Below are 17,813 nucleotides of genomic sequence, written 5' to 3' on the forward strand. Positions count from 1 at the left end.
TGTAGCATCTCCTATTGGGAGAGGCCAGTTAATTAAAGGGAGCTGAAAATAACTTACAGTATGTAAACCAAGAATTTGGAAGTAAATATTTATTTTTACCTTATTTGTCTGTGTGTGATCCACCAGAACTGGTTCATACCAAAGGGGCTTCAAACTGGGCTCTGTTTCTGCACATGCAGTCACCTTCCCACAGGTGATAGCATTTATTCAAACAAAACCCATTCAGATTAGAACTAGTCCTGTTCCAGCATTAGTGATTATCTTGTTCTGTAGTCCTTTGTCTAGACAATGCACAAAAATCTTAATGCTGCTCTCAGCTAAGGAAAGTTGTCTTCTAGCTTGCTAGGTTAGAAGCTGTGTGTTTGGCACTGAAAGTCCTGCAGTTTTGCTCACAGCTATGATATTTGTAACTTTGAGGCTATCAAACATCAAAATTAGTCCATAAATTATTGTCCTGTCAAGAATGTGATGTGACATTGTGGCCCTTTGGCATTTTGCTGCCAGAAAATGTAGATCCTACCAATTTATTTTTGGAAAATTACTGTTTTCTTCTTGCCTTGCTTCAGAAAAACCCAAACTCCTGCCTTTCAGACTTCCAAGCCAGACTTGTAAGAGGGGCAGAATGGTGATTGAGTTGTGTTTGATCCTTTATGTGCTACTGTTGGGATCCTTGCAGTCATATAATCAAGAAATAGCAGAAGCGTCTGTGGTGGATTCTCTGCTTACTTACTGTCTGGAGATTCAGTGCAGGTACCTGGTGCTGGCTAAAAGGCACTCAGATGCTTCACTGATGGGTGCTATAGAAGAACCCAGATGGATAGGAGAATAAGGATGCTGTAAGACAGCCCTTTAGAAATTTCTTTGCTCCTTCCTCACCTTTTTGTTGCTACCACCAACTAAATATATTTTGTGAATGGCCTGGTTCCCAGTTTCTGAAGAGGTTCTTTCCCTTGAATCTTGCGTTCAGAATTTGGAGACCTTTTTCAGAGCAGCAACCACAGAGATCGGCTGCCCTTTGAGTTAGGGAGACTACCTTTCACAAATCTGAATGAAAGATGAGAAACTGTGATGACGTGACTCAGTGATGCCCTGGAACAAAGATAAATATTTCATTTTAGGGGGTTTGGTTTCAGGAATAGTCAGTCTTTTTGTGTGGCATATGCACAGCAGGAGCAACAATCCCAGCTCTGTATTATTTAGTTCCATAATATAAGCTTTTATATTTCTAGTTGCGACTGCCTAGTGTATTTGAGATAGACTTCTTCTAGAGAGGGACACTGTCCACTCCAGCCATATTTCAGAATAAAGAGCATGGTTGCATAGGTTTCCCCTTTCCTTTTGACTGTGATGGGACAAAGATGTTCACCCTCTCTCTGGCAAAGCAAACAAACCCAGGGATCGGAAAAATAAATGTATATTTATGAAAGAAATAGATCTTTCATACTTGACATGTGGGCCTCAGGAAGACTGTGTTTTAAATATTTTCTATCCTCGGATATACACTGATCACTAAGACTATTTCCTTCCAGTGCAGAATCAAGACCTTTTAATCAGTCTTTAATTGTGTGTCTCTTTGTGAATGGCAGTGGGAACCTGTCCAGTATTTCAATAACAAAATCATTTGTGATCTGGTGGAAGAGAAATTCAAAGGCATAATTTCTATTTTGGTGAGTTGACAAACCTGTATTTATTTATATCTATTTTTAATAGAAGATATTTAGGAGCATAATGGGAAGTGACTAGTCGTAGGTGAAAAGGAAGTGGAGGCTGGTGTACAGGTTGTTTGTGGGAGTGGGGAGTCTGAGGATTGCAGAGGAAGGTAGAGAAGTGAGTAGAGCCCAGTGTTAAGTATGAACCATGTGTGGTAGACCCAGAGGATAACGGTCTTCCATGCATGTTTTTGCATTTGTTGGCATTTCTAACCACACAATACTGTTTAAGAGCTTTACACTGAATAAGATAGAAGTTGCTTTTGAAGCAAAAATGTTGTAACTTATATTTTGATTGGGGTAATACTGAGACCTGTATAGCTATAATGCCATACAATGCATATGCACAAATAAATTTCTCATTAACCACATCTGAGAGTATAGAAGAAGCAAGAATCTTCCAAGAAAAAAAAATCATCAGAAAACAAATGTCTGAATGCACCAAAGCTCCCCCCCCCCACACACACCTTTAAACTGGCTGTCTAAGAGTGTCCTGCAGAGAGTCTGTCTGTTGGGGGAGAGGGGGATTCTGAGCAGAGCACCTATAGTCAAGAGCACTCTTTTTTTTTGGATTTTTTCTACATTTTTAAAGATATTGATTTATATTGCAATACAGAATACAAAGTGTACAGTGCTCACTTTATATTTTTTTATTACAAATATTTGCACTGTAAAAATGATAAAATAAATAGTATTTTTCAATTCACCTTATACAAGTACTGTAATGCAATCTCTTTATCATGAAAGTGTAACTTACAAATGTAGATAATTTTTTTTATATACTGTTTTATTTTTGAGTACAGTGTAAAACTTTAGAGCCTACAAGACCACTCAGTCCTACTTCTTGTTCAGCCAGTCGCTAAGACAAACAAGTTTGTTTACATTTACAGGCAATACTGCTGCCTGCTTCTCATTTACAATGTCACCTGAAAGCAAGAACAGGCATTTGCATGGCACTTTTGTAGTCAGCGTTGCAGGTTATTTACGTGCCAGATATGCTAAACATTTGTATGCCCCTTCATGCTTTCATGCTGATGATGCTCATTAAAAAAATTATGCATTAATTAAATTTGGGACTGAACTCCTTGGGGGAGAATTGGAGTGATGTGAGATTTCTAAAAAATAGCTACAGCACTCGACCCAAGGTGTCAGAATCTGAAGTGCTGTCCAAAATCTGAGAGGGATGAGGTGTGAAACATGTTTTCAGAAGTCTTAAAAGAGTAATACTCTGATGCAGAAACTACAGAACCCTAACCACCAAAACAGAAAATCAACCTTCTGCTGGTGGCATCTGACTCAGATGATGAAAATGAACATGCATCAGTTCTCTCTGCTTTGGATCGTTATTGAGCAGAACCCGTCATCAGCATGGACGCATGTCCTCTGGAATGGTGATTGAAGCATGAAGGAACATATGAGTAGTGCCATACAAACACCTGTTCTCACTTTCAGGTGACATTGTAAACAAGAAGCGGGCAGCATTATCTCCTGCAAATGTAAACAAACTTGTTTGTCCGAGCAATTGGCTGAACAAGAAGTAGGACTGAGTGGACTTGCAGGCTCTAAGATTTTACATTGTTTTGTTTTTGAGTACAGTTTTTTGTACATAATTCTACATTTGTAAGTCCAACTTTAATTATAAGGGACCTCGAGGTCTCTTCCAGTCTTAGAATCTATGAATAAAGAGATTCCACTACAGTACTTAGGTAGATTGAAAAATACTATTTCTTTTGGTTCTTTCTTATAGTACAAATATTTGTAATAAAAAATAGTGAGAACTGTACACTGTTTTCTGTGTTGTAATTGAAATCAATATATTTGAAAATGTAGAGAATATCCAAAAATATTTTAAATAAATGGTATTCTATTATTGTTTAACTGCGCGATTAATTGCAATTTATTTTTTATCGTGATTCATTTTTTTAATCACTTGACAGCCCTAATTTTAATTTCTCCATCCTGACTCTCAGGTTGTAAAAATAATACAGCCATAGCAGTGTGTAGATGGGATGTTAGATGGGGTGGGATCTGAGTTACTACAGAGAATTCTTTCCGGGGGGCTGGCTGGTGAGTCTTGCCCACGTGCTCAGGGTTTAACTGATCGCCCTATTTGGGGTCAGGAAGGAATTTTCCTCCAGGGAAGATTGGCAGAGGCTCTGGACTTTTTTCGCCTTCCTCAACAGCGTGGGGCACAGGTCACTTGCTGGAAGATTCTCTGCACCTTGAGGTCCTCAAATCGTGATTTGAAGACCTCCAATAACTCAGATATAGCTTAGGGGTTTGTTACAGGAGAGGATAGGTGAGATTCTGTGGCCTGCATTGTGCAGGAGGTCAGACTAGATGATCATAATGGTCCCTTCTGACCTTAAAGTTTATGAGTCTTTGCAGTTCCGAAGAAGCAGAATGAGCCACCACCAAAGTAGCCACCTGACCTTTGATCTCCTGCTTCCAGCAGCAGTGAGAGAGAGCAGCCACTGTGGCAGCTTAACTAAGTGGCAAAATGGATTTGCCTGGCTCTGCTCCCCAAACCTAGCTGTTGTTCCTTCTGTGAAGATGGGAGAGGAATTCTCCCACCGAAGCAGCTGGGATGGGAGAGGGGAGCCAAGGAAACCCAGGCTACAACATTGCTGAGCTCCTGCTGCAGGTTCGAGTGATTTTCCACATGGGTTCCACTCTTGGTGCACATGTCCCATAAATGGAAGATTAGATTCTTTAGGTCAGTAAAAGCAGCAAAGAATCCTGTGGCACCTTATAGACTAACAGACGTTTTGCAGCATGAGCTTTCGTGAGCTTGCATCCGATGAAGTGAATATTCACCCACGGAAGCTCATGCTGCAAAACGTCTGTTAGTCTATAAGGTGCCACAGGACTCTTTGCTGCTTTTACAGATCCAGACTAACACGGCTCCCCCTCTGATACTTTAGGTCAGTAATATCCACTTGGGCAGTACCTGCACCCTAGATGTCCTGGATTGTCCCCCCCAGCCCAAAGGCATAAAGGGAAGAGCAGGCCCAACTATTCCTCAGTTCCTTTTTACCGCTTGTGGCAATGAGACAGAACTTCTGCAGTGTCCATTTTCCTATGCACTGTGCTGGTGTTAGTTAGCAACTTTAGTTGTTTGTTAGTTCATATAGTTATTGCCTGTTGGCTAATATCTAAGAAAAATTATATATAAAATAAGTTGCAGTGTAGGTAGACATATACCAACCCTCCTACCCCCCCCCCCAAAAAAAAAAAAGGTGCTAGCAATATGGCAGAAGCTAAATCATCAGGGTTCAAAACCCGCCTCTCATTAAGTTTCAGTGCTGCATAAAAACTGGTATTCCCAGTGCCTGCTCTGCCTAGGAAAGGGTCATATCCCCAAGCAATATTCCCTATATTGTCTTTCTCTAAGCACAATCAGAATGCTAGAGAAGCCCACCTGAAGTTGTTCCTCTTCAAGAGTTCAAAACGCCTTCTCAGACACTGTGACATAGCTAAAAAACAGTCTATGGTCCTCTGATCAGTTCCTCTCCATTAGTGGCCTGGTGAGCTGACATTCCACCCTGAACTCTTGGGTCATATCTATTAAGAGACCCCAGTTATCCATCTTCATTCTGGCATCTGTCTTCCGATGGGCAGGAATGATGGGAGAAGGGATGAGCCAATGTCTCCTTCTCAGATGCCTGGCAAGTCAAGACACAAGCATCATCAGATTTCTGACTCATCTCAGGCTCAACCTCCTAAGGGCCAAAAGTCTGAAAAGGTCCCATGAAGTGCCCCAGTACAGATTACTAAGAGAGTCCCAGTTGTACCTACCATATCTGCAGACTGTTCTTTCTCTCAGTACCCAGAACCGTGTTCTTCAGTACCCAGCAATACTTACTGTCTTGGTACCCAAAGCATACAGAGTACCAAGTGACTTTGGGCCTGATATTACAGCTGTGTCTCCTAGAGAGGCTGAGGATGGTGATATCTAAGCCACCAACTACTGCACTGTTGGTACAGCAAGTCAGGGAGGTATCTCCTGTACCAACTTCTCCCTTTATATGCAGGGCACTCTGGATAGAATGGTCCCTCACTTGGAGGAAGTGTACTCTTTCTCCTCATCCCCATCTAGACACATCTCCCACCCACTCGCCTTCCCCCTGGGGTACCATACTGGGAATCAGGAAGGTACTTGAGGGAAGAGTCTACAAAGGAAAGTAGGGGAAGACCTGGACTCATAAGAAACATTTATCTTGGTACCCTCCTGTGTGTCTCCCACCTCAGTACTTATAACCCTATTAACACTGTCCTTACTGGACACACTGGGGTGTACAGCCGTATTTGTGTAAGCCTGCATCATCTGCGCCTTGCAGGGTTAGACCCCCCCCTTCAAAGACACAATATGGACCATCCCAGCCAGGCCAATTAGTGAAGACCCAGATCCTGGAAAGAAATGAGGAGGAGGAAAATGATGAGGAACAACCACCACAAGGGGAAGAACAACTTGTTCCTGCTGTGAGCTCATCCTCCCCTGATGAGGCAATAAGCCCCTCTAAGTCTTCCTCAGTGAATAGGCTTAAATTATTCCAAGAGCTCATTAGACACATGGCAGAGATAGTGGAGATACCTCTAGAAGTAATGCAGCAGCAGTCCCATGAGCTCCTGGATATCTTGCACCCTTCCTTGCCCAACAGGCTCCCCATGCCAATTAATGAAAGACCATTGGAGCCCACAGGTGACGTATGGCATACACCAGCCTTGATACTGGTCACACCCAAGCTAGCAGAAAGAAGGTACCGTGTCCCTTACAAGGGATTTGAATACTTTTATTCCCTCCCAGTACCACATTTGCCTGTAGTGGCTGCTGTCAAGGAAAGGTCAAAAATAACAAATACCTCCTAGAGACGGACACAAAGAAACTAGACCGTATCTTGTGCAAGGTTTACTCATTAGTCAGGCACCAGATGTGTGTGTGGCTAATTATCACCCTCTCCTCTCCACTGGAGCTGGGATAAGCTGTCTTAGTTCCGGACAAGCTACCTCAGGACCATTGAGAGGAGCTGAGAACGATCATGACTGAGGGGCATTTGATAGCCCACACTTCCCTATAGGCGTCACTGGATGTGTCTGACAGCACAGGGTGTACTGTGGCTATACTGGTGACAATGATGTGGTCTCCCTGGCTCTAGTCCTAGGGAATCCCCAGGGAGGAACAAATAACAATCACAGATCTTTCCTTTGAGGGCAGTGAACTTCTTAATTCTAAAATGAACAAGACCCTCCATTTTTTTTAGAAGACCCCAGGGCAAATGTGTGTTCACTGGGTCTGTATTTTCCATCCCCAAGAAGGAAACAAACAAGACAACAGGTTTGCTTCAGGTGGCATCCTTGTACCCAGTATTTTCAATCCTAGAGCACTTCTGAGCTGCCTTAGGGTGCTCTACTAGTTCAGTGGCATCATCCTGCACTGCAAACTTGTGAAGCAACTATCAGGGCTTTGCTGCAGATATATTCTCTAAACACTATAAATAATGTATTCATGCCAGTTAAGCAGGACTCAGTAGGAGCATCTTGCAGGCTGTTGTTGGATGCTAAACCGCCTCCTGTATTGCTGTTGTGAATGCAAAGCAACCAGCGAACTAGTGATAGGTAGGTTAGGGGCAGTTGAGGATAAGTAGATCTTGGGTTATCTATTTATAAAAACCAAAAAAAATGTAAATGTGTATAGAAACTGTATATATTTAACTGTTTTACTCTTCTCCCTTTGGAGGTCATTTGTATTCTTAGGTTGTCAGCAATTGAAGCAGGAAGCATGTCTTTTTGTGTATTTTTACAACATTCAGCAAAATGGGGCACTTCTTACAGTTATGGGCACTGCTGTAATACTAGCTCTAAATAATAAATCATATATTCTTGCTTAACTAGCACAGAAAATTGAAGGGCAAACCTAATCAGTTTCTATCTGTGAGACTTCCTAAACCAGTCTAAATTCCTTTCTTTTTTAGAATCAATTCTGTGCATAGATTAGAGTTACAGGGCTTGATCTGATTTCATTTTATGGTCATATTTGAATAGTGCTGCTCTTGAAAACTCAACTGAACTGTGGGAGTAGGCATGTTCTTTGTATACAGGGAGACGACCTCTCACCAAAAGTCAAAGTGTACTTGTCTTCATCTGCTGGCTGGAAAGAATCTAAAAGTCTAACTAGTCTCCAAGAAGAAAAAACTTCTCCTTTTCAACACAGCAGTTCTTTATTATGTGAGTGAATTAGGCAGCCTCTCTAGTACAAGACAGAAAACTGCTAGAGAAACCAAATGGAGGGCAGCATTTTAGTCCGATGGGGGTAGATCTGGCTTGCATGCTGACATGTGTAGAAGGAAATGTTGAACATGTGCATTTTGTTGTATTGCTGTGTGTGTTGATTCCTTGCTGTACAGGATGAGGAGTGTCTGAGACCTGGGGATGCCACAGACATGACATTTTTGGAGAAGCTGGAGGAAACGGTGAAGAACCATCCTCATTTTCTCACGTGAGTGTTCAAGTAGCTGTTGCTAGTTTTGTCTTTATGAGGAGGGACCAAATACAGAATAAAGCTAATGGGTTTTAAATATACCCAGTCTCTGCTGTACCTATTGCTGTATTTGTATTACAGTAGCACCCAGAGGTCCCAGTCATAGTGGGGCCCCGTTGTGCTGGGAAGTGCATAAAAGCAAAAGATACTTGTTGTCCCAAAGAGCTTAGATTCTAAGGCTAGGTTTATACTACAGCTGGGATTGACTCTCTGAGATTGATCCACCAGTGGTAGATTTAGCGGGTCTAGTGAAGACCTACCAAATCAACAGCAGATCACTCTCCAGTCAACCCCTGTACTCTACCCCCGACAAGAAGAGTAAGGTAAGTCAACAGGAGCGGTTCTGTCGTCGACCCCCTGCGGTGTAGGCCCTGCGGTAACTTGACCTAAGATATGTCGGCTCCAGCTACGTTATTCATGTAGCTGGAGTTGCGTAGTGTAGGTCAACTTACCATGGTAGTGTAGACATAACCTCAGTTAAGATAACAGAATAAGTGGGTATAACTAACAAAAATAAGGCTAAAAAGAGAAAAGAATAGTAGTGATGTTATGGTGGAAGTCTGTTATAGACCACCAAATCAAGAAGAGGAAGTGGATGAGACATTCTTCAAATAACAAGGAGCCCAGTAGCACCTTAATGACTAACAGATTTATTTGGGCATAAGCTTTCGTGGGTAAAAATCCACTTCTTCAGATGCATGGAGTGAAAATTACAGATGCAGGCATAAATTTACTGACACATTCTCTCCTCTTCTTGTACCAGTATATTTATGCTGGCATCTGTAATTTTCACTCCATGCATCTGAAGAAGTGGGTATTTTACCCACGGAAGCTTATGCCCAAATAAATCTGTTAGTCTTTAAAGTGCCACCAGACTCCTCGTTGTTTTTGTGGATACAGACTAACACGGCTACGCCTCTGATATTCTTCAAATAGGTAACAAGATTAGCTAACACACATGAGCTAGTATTAATGGGGGATTTTAATTTCCTTGATATCTGTTGGAAGACTAATACAGCCAAAGGTGGTAATGGAATCCATAGAAATGTAGGACTGAAAGACAACTCAGTAGGTCACCTAGTCCAGTCCCCTGCACTGAGGCCAGACTAAGTATTATCTAGACTATTTCACAAAGCTGAAAACAATTATGGACCAAATCAACTAAGAGGAAGAATTGAATCAGGAAAATATGAATGATGATTGAGAATAATTTAAGAACACCTTACTAGATGCCCCAAAACCACAACCCCATGATCAAGGGTGAAGGCTACAGTGGTTAAAAATAGAACCTGGATTAGAGGGGAAGTGAGGGTAGGGTTCCTGCTGCGCACACAGTTGATAGTAATGACTATAAATCAGAAATTAAGAATTGTAGACGGTTGATAAGGGAAGCCAAGGAGAACACATGCCAGCATAATAAAGAACAATAAGAAGGTGTTTTTAAATTCTGATAATGATTTTGGTCCTTTACTAGACGGAAGTGGTAGAAATGTTAAATAAATGTTTATTTTCTGTATTTGGGGGAAGAAACAACTGATGCAATCTCACACAGTGATAAGTCTTTCCATTCCACTAGTATTTTGGGAAGGTGTTAAACGGAAGCTATTAAATTCAGATGTTTTAAAATCAGATGGTCCAGATAACTTGCATCAAGAGTTTTAAAAGAGGTAGCCGAGAAGTTCACTGGACCATTAATATTGATTTTCAATATGTGTGGTTAAATTCCAGAATACTGGAAGATAGCTAATGTTGTTCCAATTTTTAAAAAGGATAAACTGGGTGACCCGGGTAATTATAGTCCTGTTGGTCTGACATCGCTCCCAGGCAAGATAATGGAGTGATTGATATGGGACTCAATTAATAATGATCTAAAGAGAGGTAATGAATTAATACAAATCAAGATGGATTAATGGAAAATAGATTTTGTCAAACTACTTTGATATCTTTTCTTGATGAGATTACAAATTTGACTGATAAAAGTAATAGTGTTAGACTTCTGTACAGCTTTTGAGTTGGTGCAGTGTGACATTATGATTAGAAAATAGAACGATATTAAATTACCATGGCACACGTTAAATAAATTAAAAACTGGTTAACTGATAAGTCTCAAAATGTAACTGTCAACAGGAAATTGTAATGAAGCATGTCTGTTTCTAGTGCTGTCCTGCAGGGATTGAATCTTAGCCCAATACTGTTTAATATCTTTATCAATTATTTGGAAGAAAACATAAAATCATCACTGAGTTTGCAGATGAAACAAAAATTGGGGGAGTGGTAATTAAAGAAGAGGGCAGGTCACTGATTCAGAATAATCTGGATCACTTGGTAAACAGGGTGCAAGCAAACAATATGTGTTTTATTATGGGTAAATGTGTAAAACTGGGAAGAAAGAATGTAGGCCATACTTATAGGATATATCCTGTAAGTTCTTAGTATGTGTAGGGGATATCTGAAAGTTGAGGAAACAACTAGGAGGTTATCCATTTTGGATCTGGTTTTGACCAACAGGGATGAATTAGTTGCAAATGCGAAGGTGGCTGGGAACTTGGGAGGAAGTGACCATAATCTGACAGGATTCAAGATGCTAAGGAAAGGAGGACATGTGAACAACAAAACAAGGACACTGGACTTCAGAAAGGCAGACTTCAACCAACTCTGAGAAATAGTAGGCATGGCTCCACAGAGAGACCAGTTAGGAAGAAAAGGAATTGAAGGGGGTTGGCAGTTCCTAAAAGATGTAATACTAGAAGTTCAGCATCAAGTAATTCCTATGCAGAGAAAAGAGTTTGATATCTAAAAACCCAATTGGATACATATAGGAAATGGAAGGAGGGGAATGTCACTAAGGAAGTGGACATGAGAATAACATGAGCGTGTAGGAACAAAATCAGGAAAACCCAGGCAAGGAATGAGTTGCAACTGAAAAGAAATGTTAGAGATAACAAGAAATATTACAATAACAAGAAATAACAAGAACAATAACAAGAAATCTACAAATATTAGACAAAAAAGAAAGATCAGGGATGGCGTGGGTCTGCTGCTTAATGGAGAAGGTGAACTGGTAACTAAAGATGATGATAAGGCGGGGATGTTCAGTGCCTACTTTGCTTCAGTCTTCACACAAACAAAATAACATGACCAGATGACTGACTAAGTTATCAGAGACAATAAAAGGGAGGGGACAGAGATCAGAGTAAGTTTAAAAAAAAAAAAAAAAAACCCCCACATCAGAGATCTTCTGACTAAATTGAATGAATTCAAGTCATCAGGGCCTGATGCTATTCATCCCAGGGTGCTGAAGGAATTAGCTGAAGAAATCTCAGAGCCACTGGCAATAGTATTTACAATCTCATGGATGACAGTAGAGGTCCTTGAAGGCTGGAGAAAGCTAATGTGGTGCCCATCTTTAAAAAGGGGACAAAGGAGGAGCCAGGGAACTATAGACCCGTCAGCCTCACCTCCATACCTGGGAAGCTAACTCGAGCAATATATAAAACATTCAATTTGCAAATATATGTCAGATGAAGGGGTGATCACTAGCAACCAGCATAGATTTGCTAAGAACAAATCTTGCCAAGCAAGCTTGATTTCATTCTTTGCCAAGGTAATTGGTTTGGTGGATAGGAGGAATGCGGTGGACATAGTACAAGTGGACTTCAGCAAGGCTTTTGACACAATCCCACATGACATGCTCGTAAATAAACTGGAGAAATACAGGTTCTTCTTTGAGTACTCATTCATGTCAATTCCAATCAGGTGCGTGCGCGCTGTGTGCATGACAGCCGGAAGATTTTTCCCCCTACCAGTATACAGAGGGTCGGCCTGGGTGCCCCCTGGAGTCATGCCTTCATGGCACCCAATATAGGGCCCTGCTGACCCTACCCCCACTCGGTTCCTTCTTGTGACGGCTATCTGGAACTCCCTACTGCTCTTGCCTCAACAAGTGCATGCTTTGCAGTATCTCTGTCCTCGTGTACATAGTTAGATTTAGCAGCATAGTAGTTTTATAGTTTAGTGTAGGTTTTCTTACAAGTTTCCTTTGGGGGTCTTTCCCCCTGACGTTTTTCCCTGGCACTGTGGTATGCCTCGGTCCCCGGGCTTTAAACTGTGATCAGATTGTGGCAGGTTTATGCCAAGAAGTGATCCGCACTCGTCATGCCTTAAGTGTCTAGGCAAGGGGCATCTCCGAGATTGCTGCAAAATCTATAAGGGTTTTTGCCCCAAGACCCTTAAGGGCAGAGAGCAGCACCTCTCTGTCCTACTTATGGAGGCAGCTCTTCAGCTCCAGTCTGAGCACGCTGCGCCTGACTCAGCCTCGAGCGCCGCATCCTTGGTGCGCAATGCGCTGGCACCGTCACTGAGAGAACTGGTGCCGAGGAAGGGTGCAGAGACCCTCGGCCACGGCTCCGCCCACGGGGAGGCATTGGTGAGGCACTGCTCTCACTCCCCAGTGCCCCATCAGAAGAAAAAGGCAGATAGAGGGCACTCCCCAGCTAGGTCTAAGGATCATTTAACCAGCAAACCTCCATCAGGCACTCAGTCACCTCCCGTTGACTCCTGCCCCAGGAGGGGTGCAGTCGAGTCTGGACCTGCGCCATTCACCGGGCCGCAACTGCAAGGACATACAGCTCCTCTCCATGCTGGAAATGTTCGATTCAGCAGTGGACCTGTTGGCACTCAGGGCACCACCCTCACATCCTAGGAGGGAGAGGTTGCCAGCACTGATCCCAGGCCCAGTACATTCTGTAGGCAAGCTGGGGATAATGTCTGCCATAAGGCCATCCCCTCTGCATCGACCACTGACAATGGGGTCTCTGCAGGGGAGCTGCTCCAGTCCCCAAGCTGGCACCGATCCCCAGCACCGAGGCTCCACTCCTCCCCTGGTCAAAAAATCTCCCAGCTGTCATGCACGCAGCACGTAAACACCTGATTGGAATGAACAATACATCTCAAAGAGAAACAGTTACAAGAAGGTGAATAACTGTTTTTTCAGGGGAACTACCATTAAGTGGATACATAACTGGTTAAACAACCACAAAGAATAACTATTAATGATATCAGATTAGAAGGATGTCTCAAGTGGGGTTCCCCGGGGATCTGTTCTGGGTCCCGTGTTGTTTAACATCTTTATTAATGATCTGGATGCAGGAATGAGTATGCTTCTGATCAGATTTACAGATGACAAAAAGCTTGGGAGTGGGAGGATTGTAAACACTTTGGAGGATAGAACTAAAAATCAAAAGGGATCTTGATAAAATTTAGAGAACTGGGCTGCAGATAAAAAAATGAAATTCAACAAAGACACATGTAAGGTGCTACATTTAGGGAAGGAAAAACCAAATACAGAATGGGGGATAACTGGCTTGGCGGCAGCAGCAGCACTACTAAGAAGGATCTGGGAGTTGTGGTGGATCACAAGCTCAACATGAGTCAACAATGTGATGCTGTTACAAAAAAGCAAATGCAAGTAATTGGAGGTGATAGTATCGTTCTACTCAATGCTGGTTAGGCCTCAGCTGGAGTACTGTGTCCAATTTAGTCATCACTTTATGGAATGGATCCTTTCCAGTTTCTCTACATCCTGAGTCAAGCAACAAAGATGATCAAAGGGATTGAATACAAGACACATGTTTAGTTTGGAAAAGAGGAGACAGGGGAGACATGATAGCAGTCTTCAAATGCTTGAAAGGCTGCCATAAAAAAGGATGGAGGAAAATTGTTCTCTCGAGCTACACAGGGCAGGATAAGAGGCAATGGGTTCAAACTACAGCATAGCATATTTAGATTAAATCATAGGGAAAACTTCCCAACTGACTGGGAACTCCTTGTATTGGTGGAAAGATCAATTTAATGTCTGCATGGGCATCCCTTTCTTCTGCCCAGGTCTAACTATGACAATGGGCACAATACTGTTTTGGGTTAGGAGCACACCTCAGCACACTCACAACTCGGCAGTACAGCCACCTCAGGAAACCAGCCTCCATATCAACTTGTTATAACTCAGGGCAGTCAGAAATGACTGCTTTCAGTTCCTAGCCCTCATCAAGAGCAAATCAGTCAGAATCATTATGGACAATGCGGCTTCCATGTTCTGTATCATCAAACAGAGAGGAACAAGACCGCTTCCTTGTGTGCTGAAGCTATAAAGTTATGGTACTCATGTGTAGGCCATCAGATTTAGATCTCAGCCATTTACCTTCCTGTAGTCCAGAAAGTCACAGCCAATGTGCTCAGGAGGCGCTTCTCACCACACTATAAATGGGAGTTGGACTCTCAACTCCTTCATGGGATATTCCAGATGTGGGACTTCCACGGAAACTATTCACTACATTCAGTGACAGGAAGTGTCCCTAATTCTGCATAAGATGAGACCTTGGTCACCTCTCTTTGGAAGATGCCTTTCTGCTTCCTTGGACAAAGGGCCTGTTCTGTGCATTCCTTCCGACACCACTAATTCTAAGCGTGATGAACAAGATCAGGCAAGGACATGGCCAAGGTTATCCACGTAATACTGACCTGGCCAAGGCAAGATTGTTAGCCTTACCTGCTTCATCTCTGTGTCCAACTGGTGCTCAAGCTTCTGACCATTCTTCATCTTCTTTCCCAGGATGTGAGTCATGCTTCACCCCAACCTAGAGGTCCTCTGTCTCCAAGCATGGCTCCTAGATGGCTCACAGGATTAGAATCCACCTGCTCAACAGCATTACAACAAGTATTACTAAACAGTAGAAGGGAGTCAACTCATATTACTTGCCTTCAGATTTGGAAAATGTTCAACCACTAGTGTCACTGTCACTACCTTGTGCTTGAATCTTCTTTGTTCTCAGCCAACTTGAATTATCTGGCGGATTTAAAAATTTGGTTTTATCAATTATCTCGGTTAATCTCGCCACAATACCAGCATTTCATTCCCCACTAGAGGTTTTTTTTATTTTTTCTCCCCCTCTGTTCTTGAGGTTTATTAAGGGTCTGGGGAATCTTTATTCCCAGGTTAAGGATCCTACTCTGACATGGGATCTCAATCTGGTACTTGGATACCGTATCAGACCTCCGTTTGAACCTGTGGCAGCTTGCTGCTTGCCTCACTTATCTGTTAAGACATCCTTTCTAGTAGTTATCACACCAGCCCACAGGATTGGAGAAATTGTAGTCTTGATCGCAGATCTCCCACTTACTGTATTTTTCAAGGACAAGGTCTCCCTATGACTGCACCCAGAGTTCTTATCTAGGTTGCTGTCAAATTTACATCTTAGTCTATTCATCTACCGATATTTTTTCCTAAACCACATAAATCTCAGTGGGAGACTTCCCTTCATATGTTGATGTACGATGGGCATTGGCCTTTTAACTGGACAAGACCAAACAATTTTTGATATCACCTAGATTCTGTCTCCATTGTAGATGGATCAGAGGGGTCCATGATCTCTTCACAGAGACTGTTGAGATGGATCTCTGAGTGTATTATTTCTTGCTGTGGTGCTGCCAGTGGTTTGTCTCCCCAGAGGATTATAGCACACTTTACCAGATCGCAAGCAACTTCTTCAGCTTTATTCAAAAACATTCCAGTGTGTGAGATATCCAGAGCTGCTATATGACTTCAGTGGGTACTTTTTCTAAACACTATGCCTCGGTCCATGCTGTAGATCTGATGCAGCACTTGGTTCTGCTGTACTGTCTTCAGTCTTCGACTTGATTCTGAAGCTTCCTCCTTGTGAGTATACTGTTCAGGAATCACCTGAAGTGGAGCACCCATAGGGATGCTACTCAAGAAGAAGAAAAGGTTACTCGCCTTGTGTAGTAACTGTGGCTCTTTGAGATGTGTCCCCTGCCGGGTGCTTCACTATCTCCTCTGCTTCAGACTGTTTTTGATGGACATTCGGATAGAGAAGGAACTGAGGGCAGTTCGCCTGTGCAGCACTATATACTGTTGCAGCATGGCATAAGGTTATATAGAGCGCATGCACAGGCTGAATGGACACTGCTAATGAAAAATCTCCCATCAAAGGCTCAAGAGGCACATGTATACCTGAAGTGGATAACCCATAGGGGGACACATCTCAAAGAACCACAGTTGCTGCACCTTTTCATTGTTTTCATCAATACCACTGCCTGCCCAGTTATTCCCCATTTTGTATTAGTTTTTAATTCTAATCCTGTCCTCCAAATAGCTAGCAACCCCTCCCAGTTTGGGGTCATCCAGAAATTTTATAAGCATAGTCTACATCCAAATAATTAATGAATCATTATTGAAAATGTTGAATAGTTCCATACAAAGGACAGACTCCTGTGGGACCTCACTAGATACATCCTCTGAGTTTGACAAAGAGCTATTGATAACTACTCTTTGAAAACAGTCTTTCAACCAGTTGTGCAACCACCTTATAGTAATTTCATCTAAACCTATTTCCCTATTTTGCTTATGAGAATGTTATGTGCAGCTGTGTCAGAAGCCTTGCTAAAATCAAAATATATCACAACTACAGCTTCTCTTCTATGCACTAGACCAGAAATCCTGTCAAAGAAGAAAATAAGATTGATTAGCAGGATTTCTCCAAATCCATGTTGACTATTACTTATCACCCTATTATCCTCTAAGTGCTTATAAATTGATTGTTTAATAATGTGTTCCAGTATCTTTCCAGGTATTGAAGTTAGGCTGACTGGGCTATAATTCCCTGTTCCTCTTTGTTCTCAGTTTTGAAGATAGGCACTTCTGAACTTCTCTGGGACCTCACCCATCCTTCATGAGTTCTCAGTAATAATCACTAACTGTTCCGAGATTGATTCAGGTACTTCCTTAAATACCCTACATACTTCATCAGGCCCTGCCAACTTGAATAGATCTAACTCATCTAAATAGTCTTCAGCTTGTTCTTTCCCTTTATAACACAACAATAAAAAAACAAGCAGCATAAATACAGTAAACAAATACAAGAAATAAAATTACTTATAACACAGAAATGTAGAAAGAACTGAGATAATCATCCGTACACATTTCATACAGGAGAGAGGCCTACAAAAACAGAGTAGGTACAAGAGAAATCAGACACTAAAGGTCATTGTTAGTCAGGTTCCTCAGATAACAAGAAATCTGAAGAACTTTAAAGAAGTTTTTAACTTAATCCTCTATTTCAAAAATAGACAATGCAATCACTAAATAAAGTCTTAACACAGGAGTCAGGAGAGCATAAATATCCAGACAAACCGATGAATGTTAAATAGTTTGCAAACCAGAGAAACAGTTCAGGACGATCAGCCAGAAAACTCTTGCAAGAGTCCAGACTAGGAATAAGTAGAGCATGGACTGGAAATGTATGATTTTTAGTGAGATTTAAACAACGCTACTGCTATTGTAATGAATCTTCCTTAGGTTTTTTTTATATAGCACCATTCACCATGGCTTTCTGCTTTCTAGTTGACATTCTGGGATATTGCCCCTTCTTTGACTCTAATAAAGTATCTCTACAGCCTCCACACAAATTTTGTGGGTTTGCAGTCCCTAATTTTGCCCTTCAGGTTGCTTTATCTCCATTTCATAGAATCATAGGAATGGAAGGGACCTTGAG

The 17,813-nt window shown here is 42.0% G+C and overlaps 1 protein-coding gene and 1 long non-coding RNA gene across 9 annotated transcripts in view; one reads left to right on the forward strand and one right to left on the reverse strand.

Moving 5' to 3' along the window:
* Positions 1-17,813, forward strand: part of MYO1C (myosin IC) — a 125,252-nt gene that overhangs the window by 77,962 nt on the left and 29,477 nt on the right. For all 8 annotated transcript variants that reach the window (XM_039507876.1, XM_039507881.1, XM_039507880.1 and 5 more), the window contains 2 exons: positions 1,587-1,667; positions 8,114-8,205. In XM_039507876.1, the coding sequence (XP_039363810.1) occupies positions 1,587-1,667; positions 8,114-8,205 (173 nt within the window). The remainder of the gene's footprint in view (positions 1-1,586; positions 1,668-8,113; positions 8,206-17,813) is intronic.
* On the reverse strand, positions 6-16,310 carry LOC120387323. The gene is made up of 3 exons (XR_005590119.1): positions 14,792-16,310; positions 5,131-5,374; positions 6-1,089 (listed from the first exon to the last, which is right to left on the reverse strand). It is a non-coding gene; the product is annotated as an uncharacterized LOC120387323 (long non-coding RNA).

This window comes from Mauremys reevesii, linkage group 20 (assembly GCF_016161935.1).
Source record: "Mauremys reevesii isolate NIE-2019 linkage group 20, ASM1616193v1, whole genome shotgun sequence".
NCBI lineage: Eukaryota > Metazoa > Chordata > Testudines > Geoemydidae > Mauremys > Mauremys reevesii.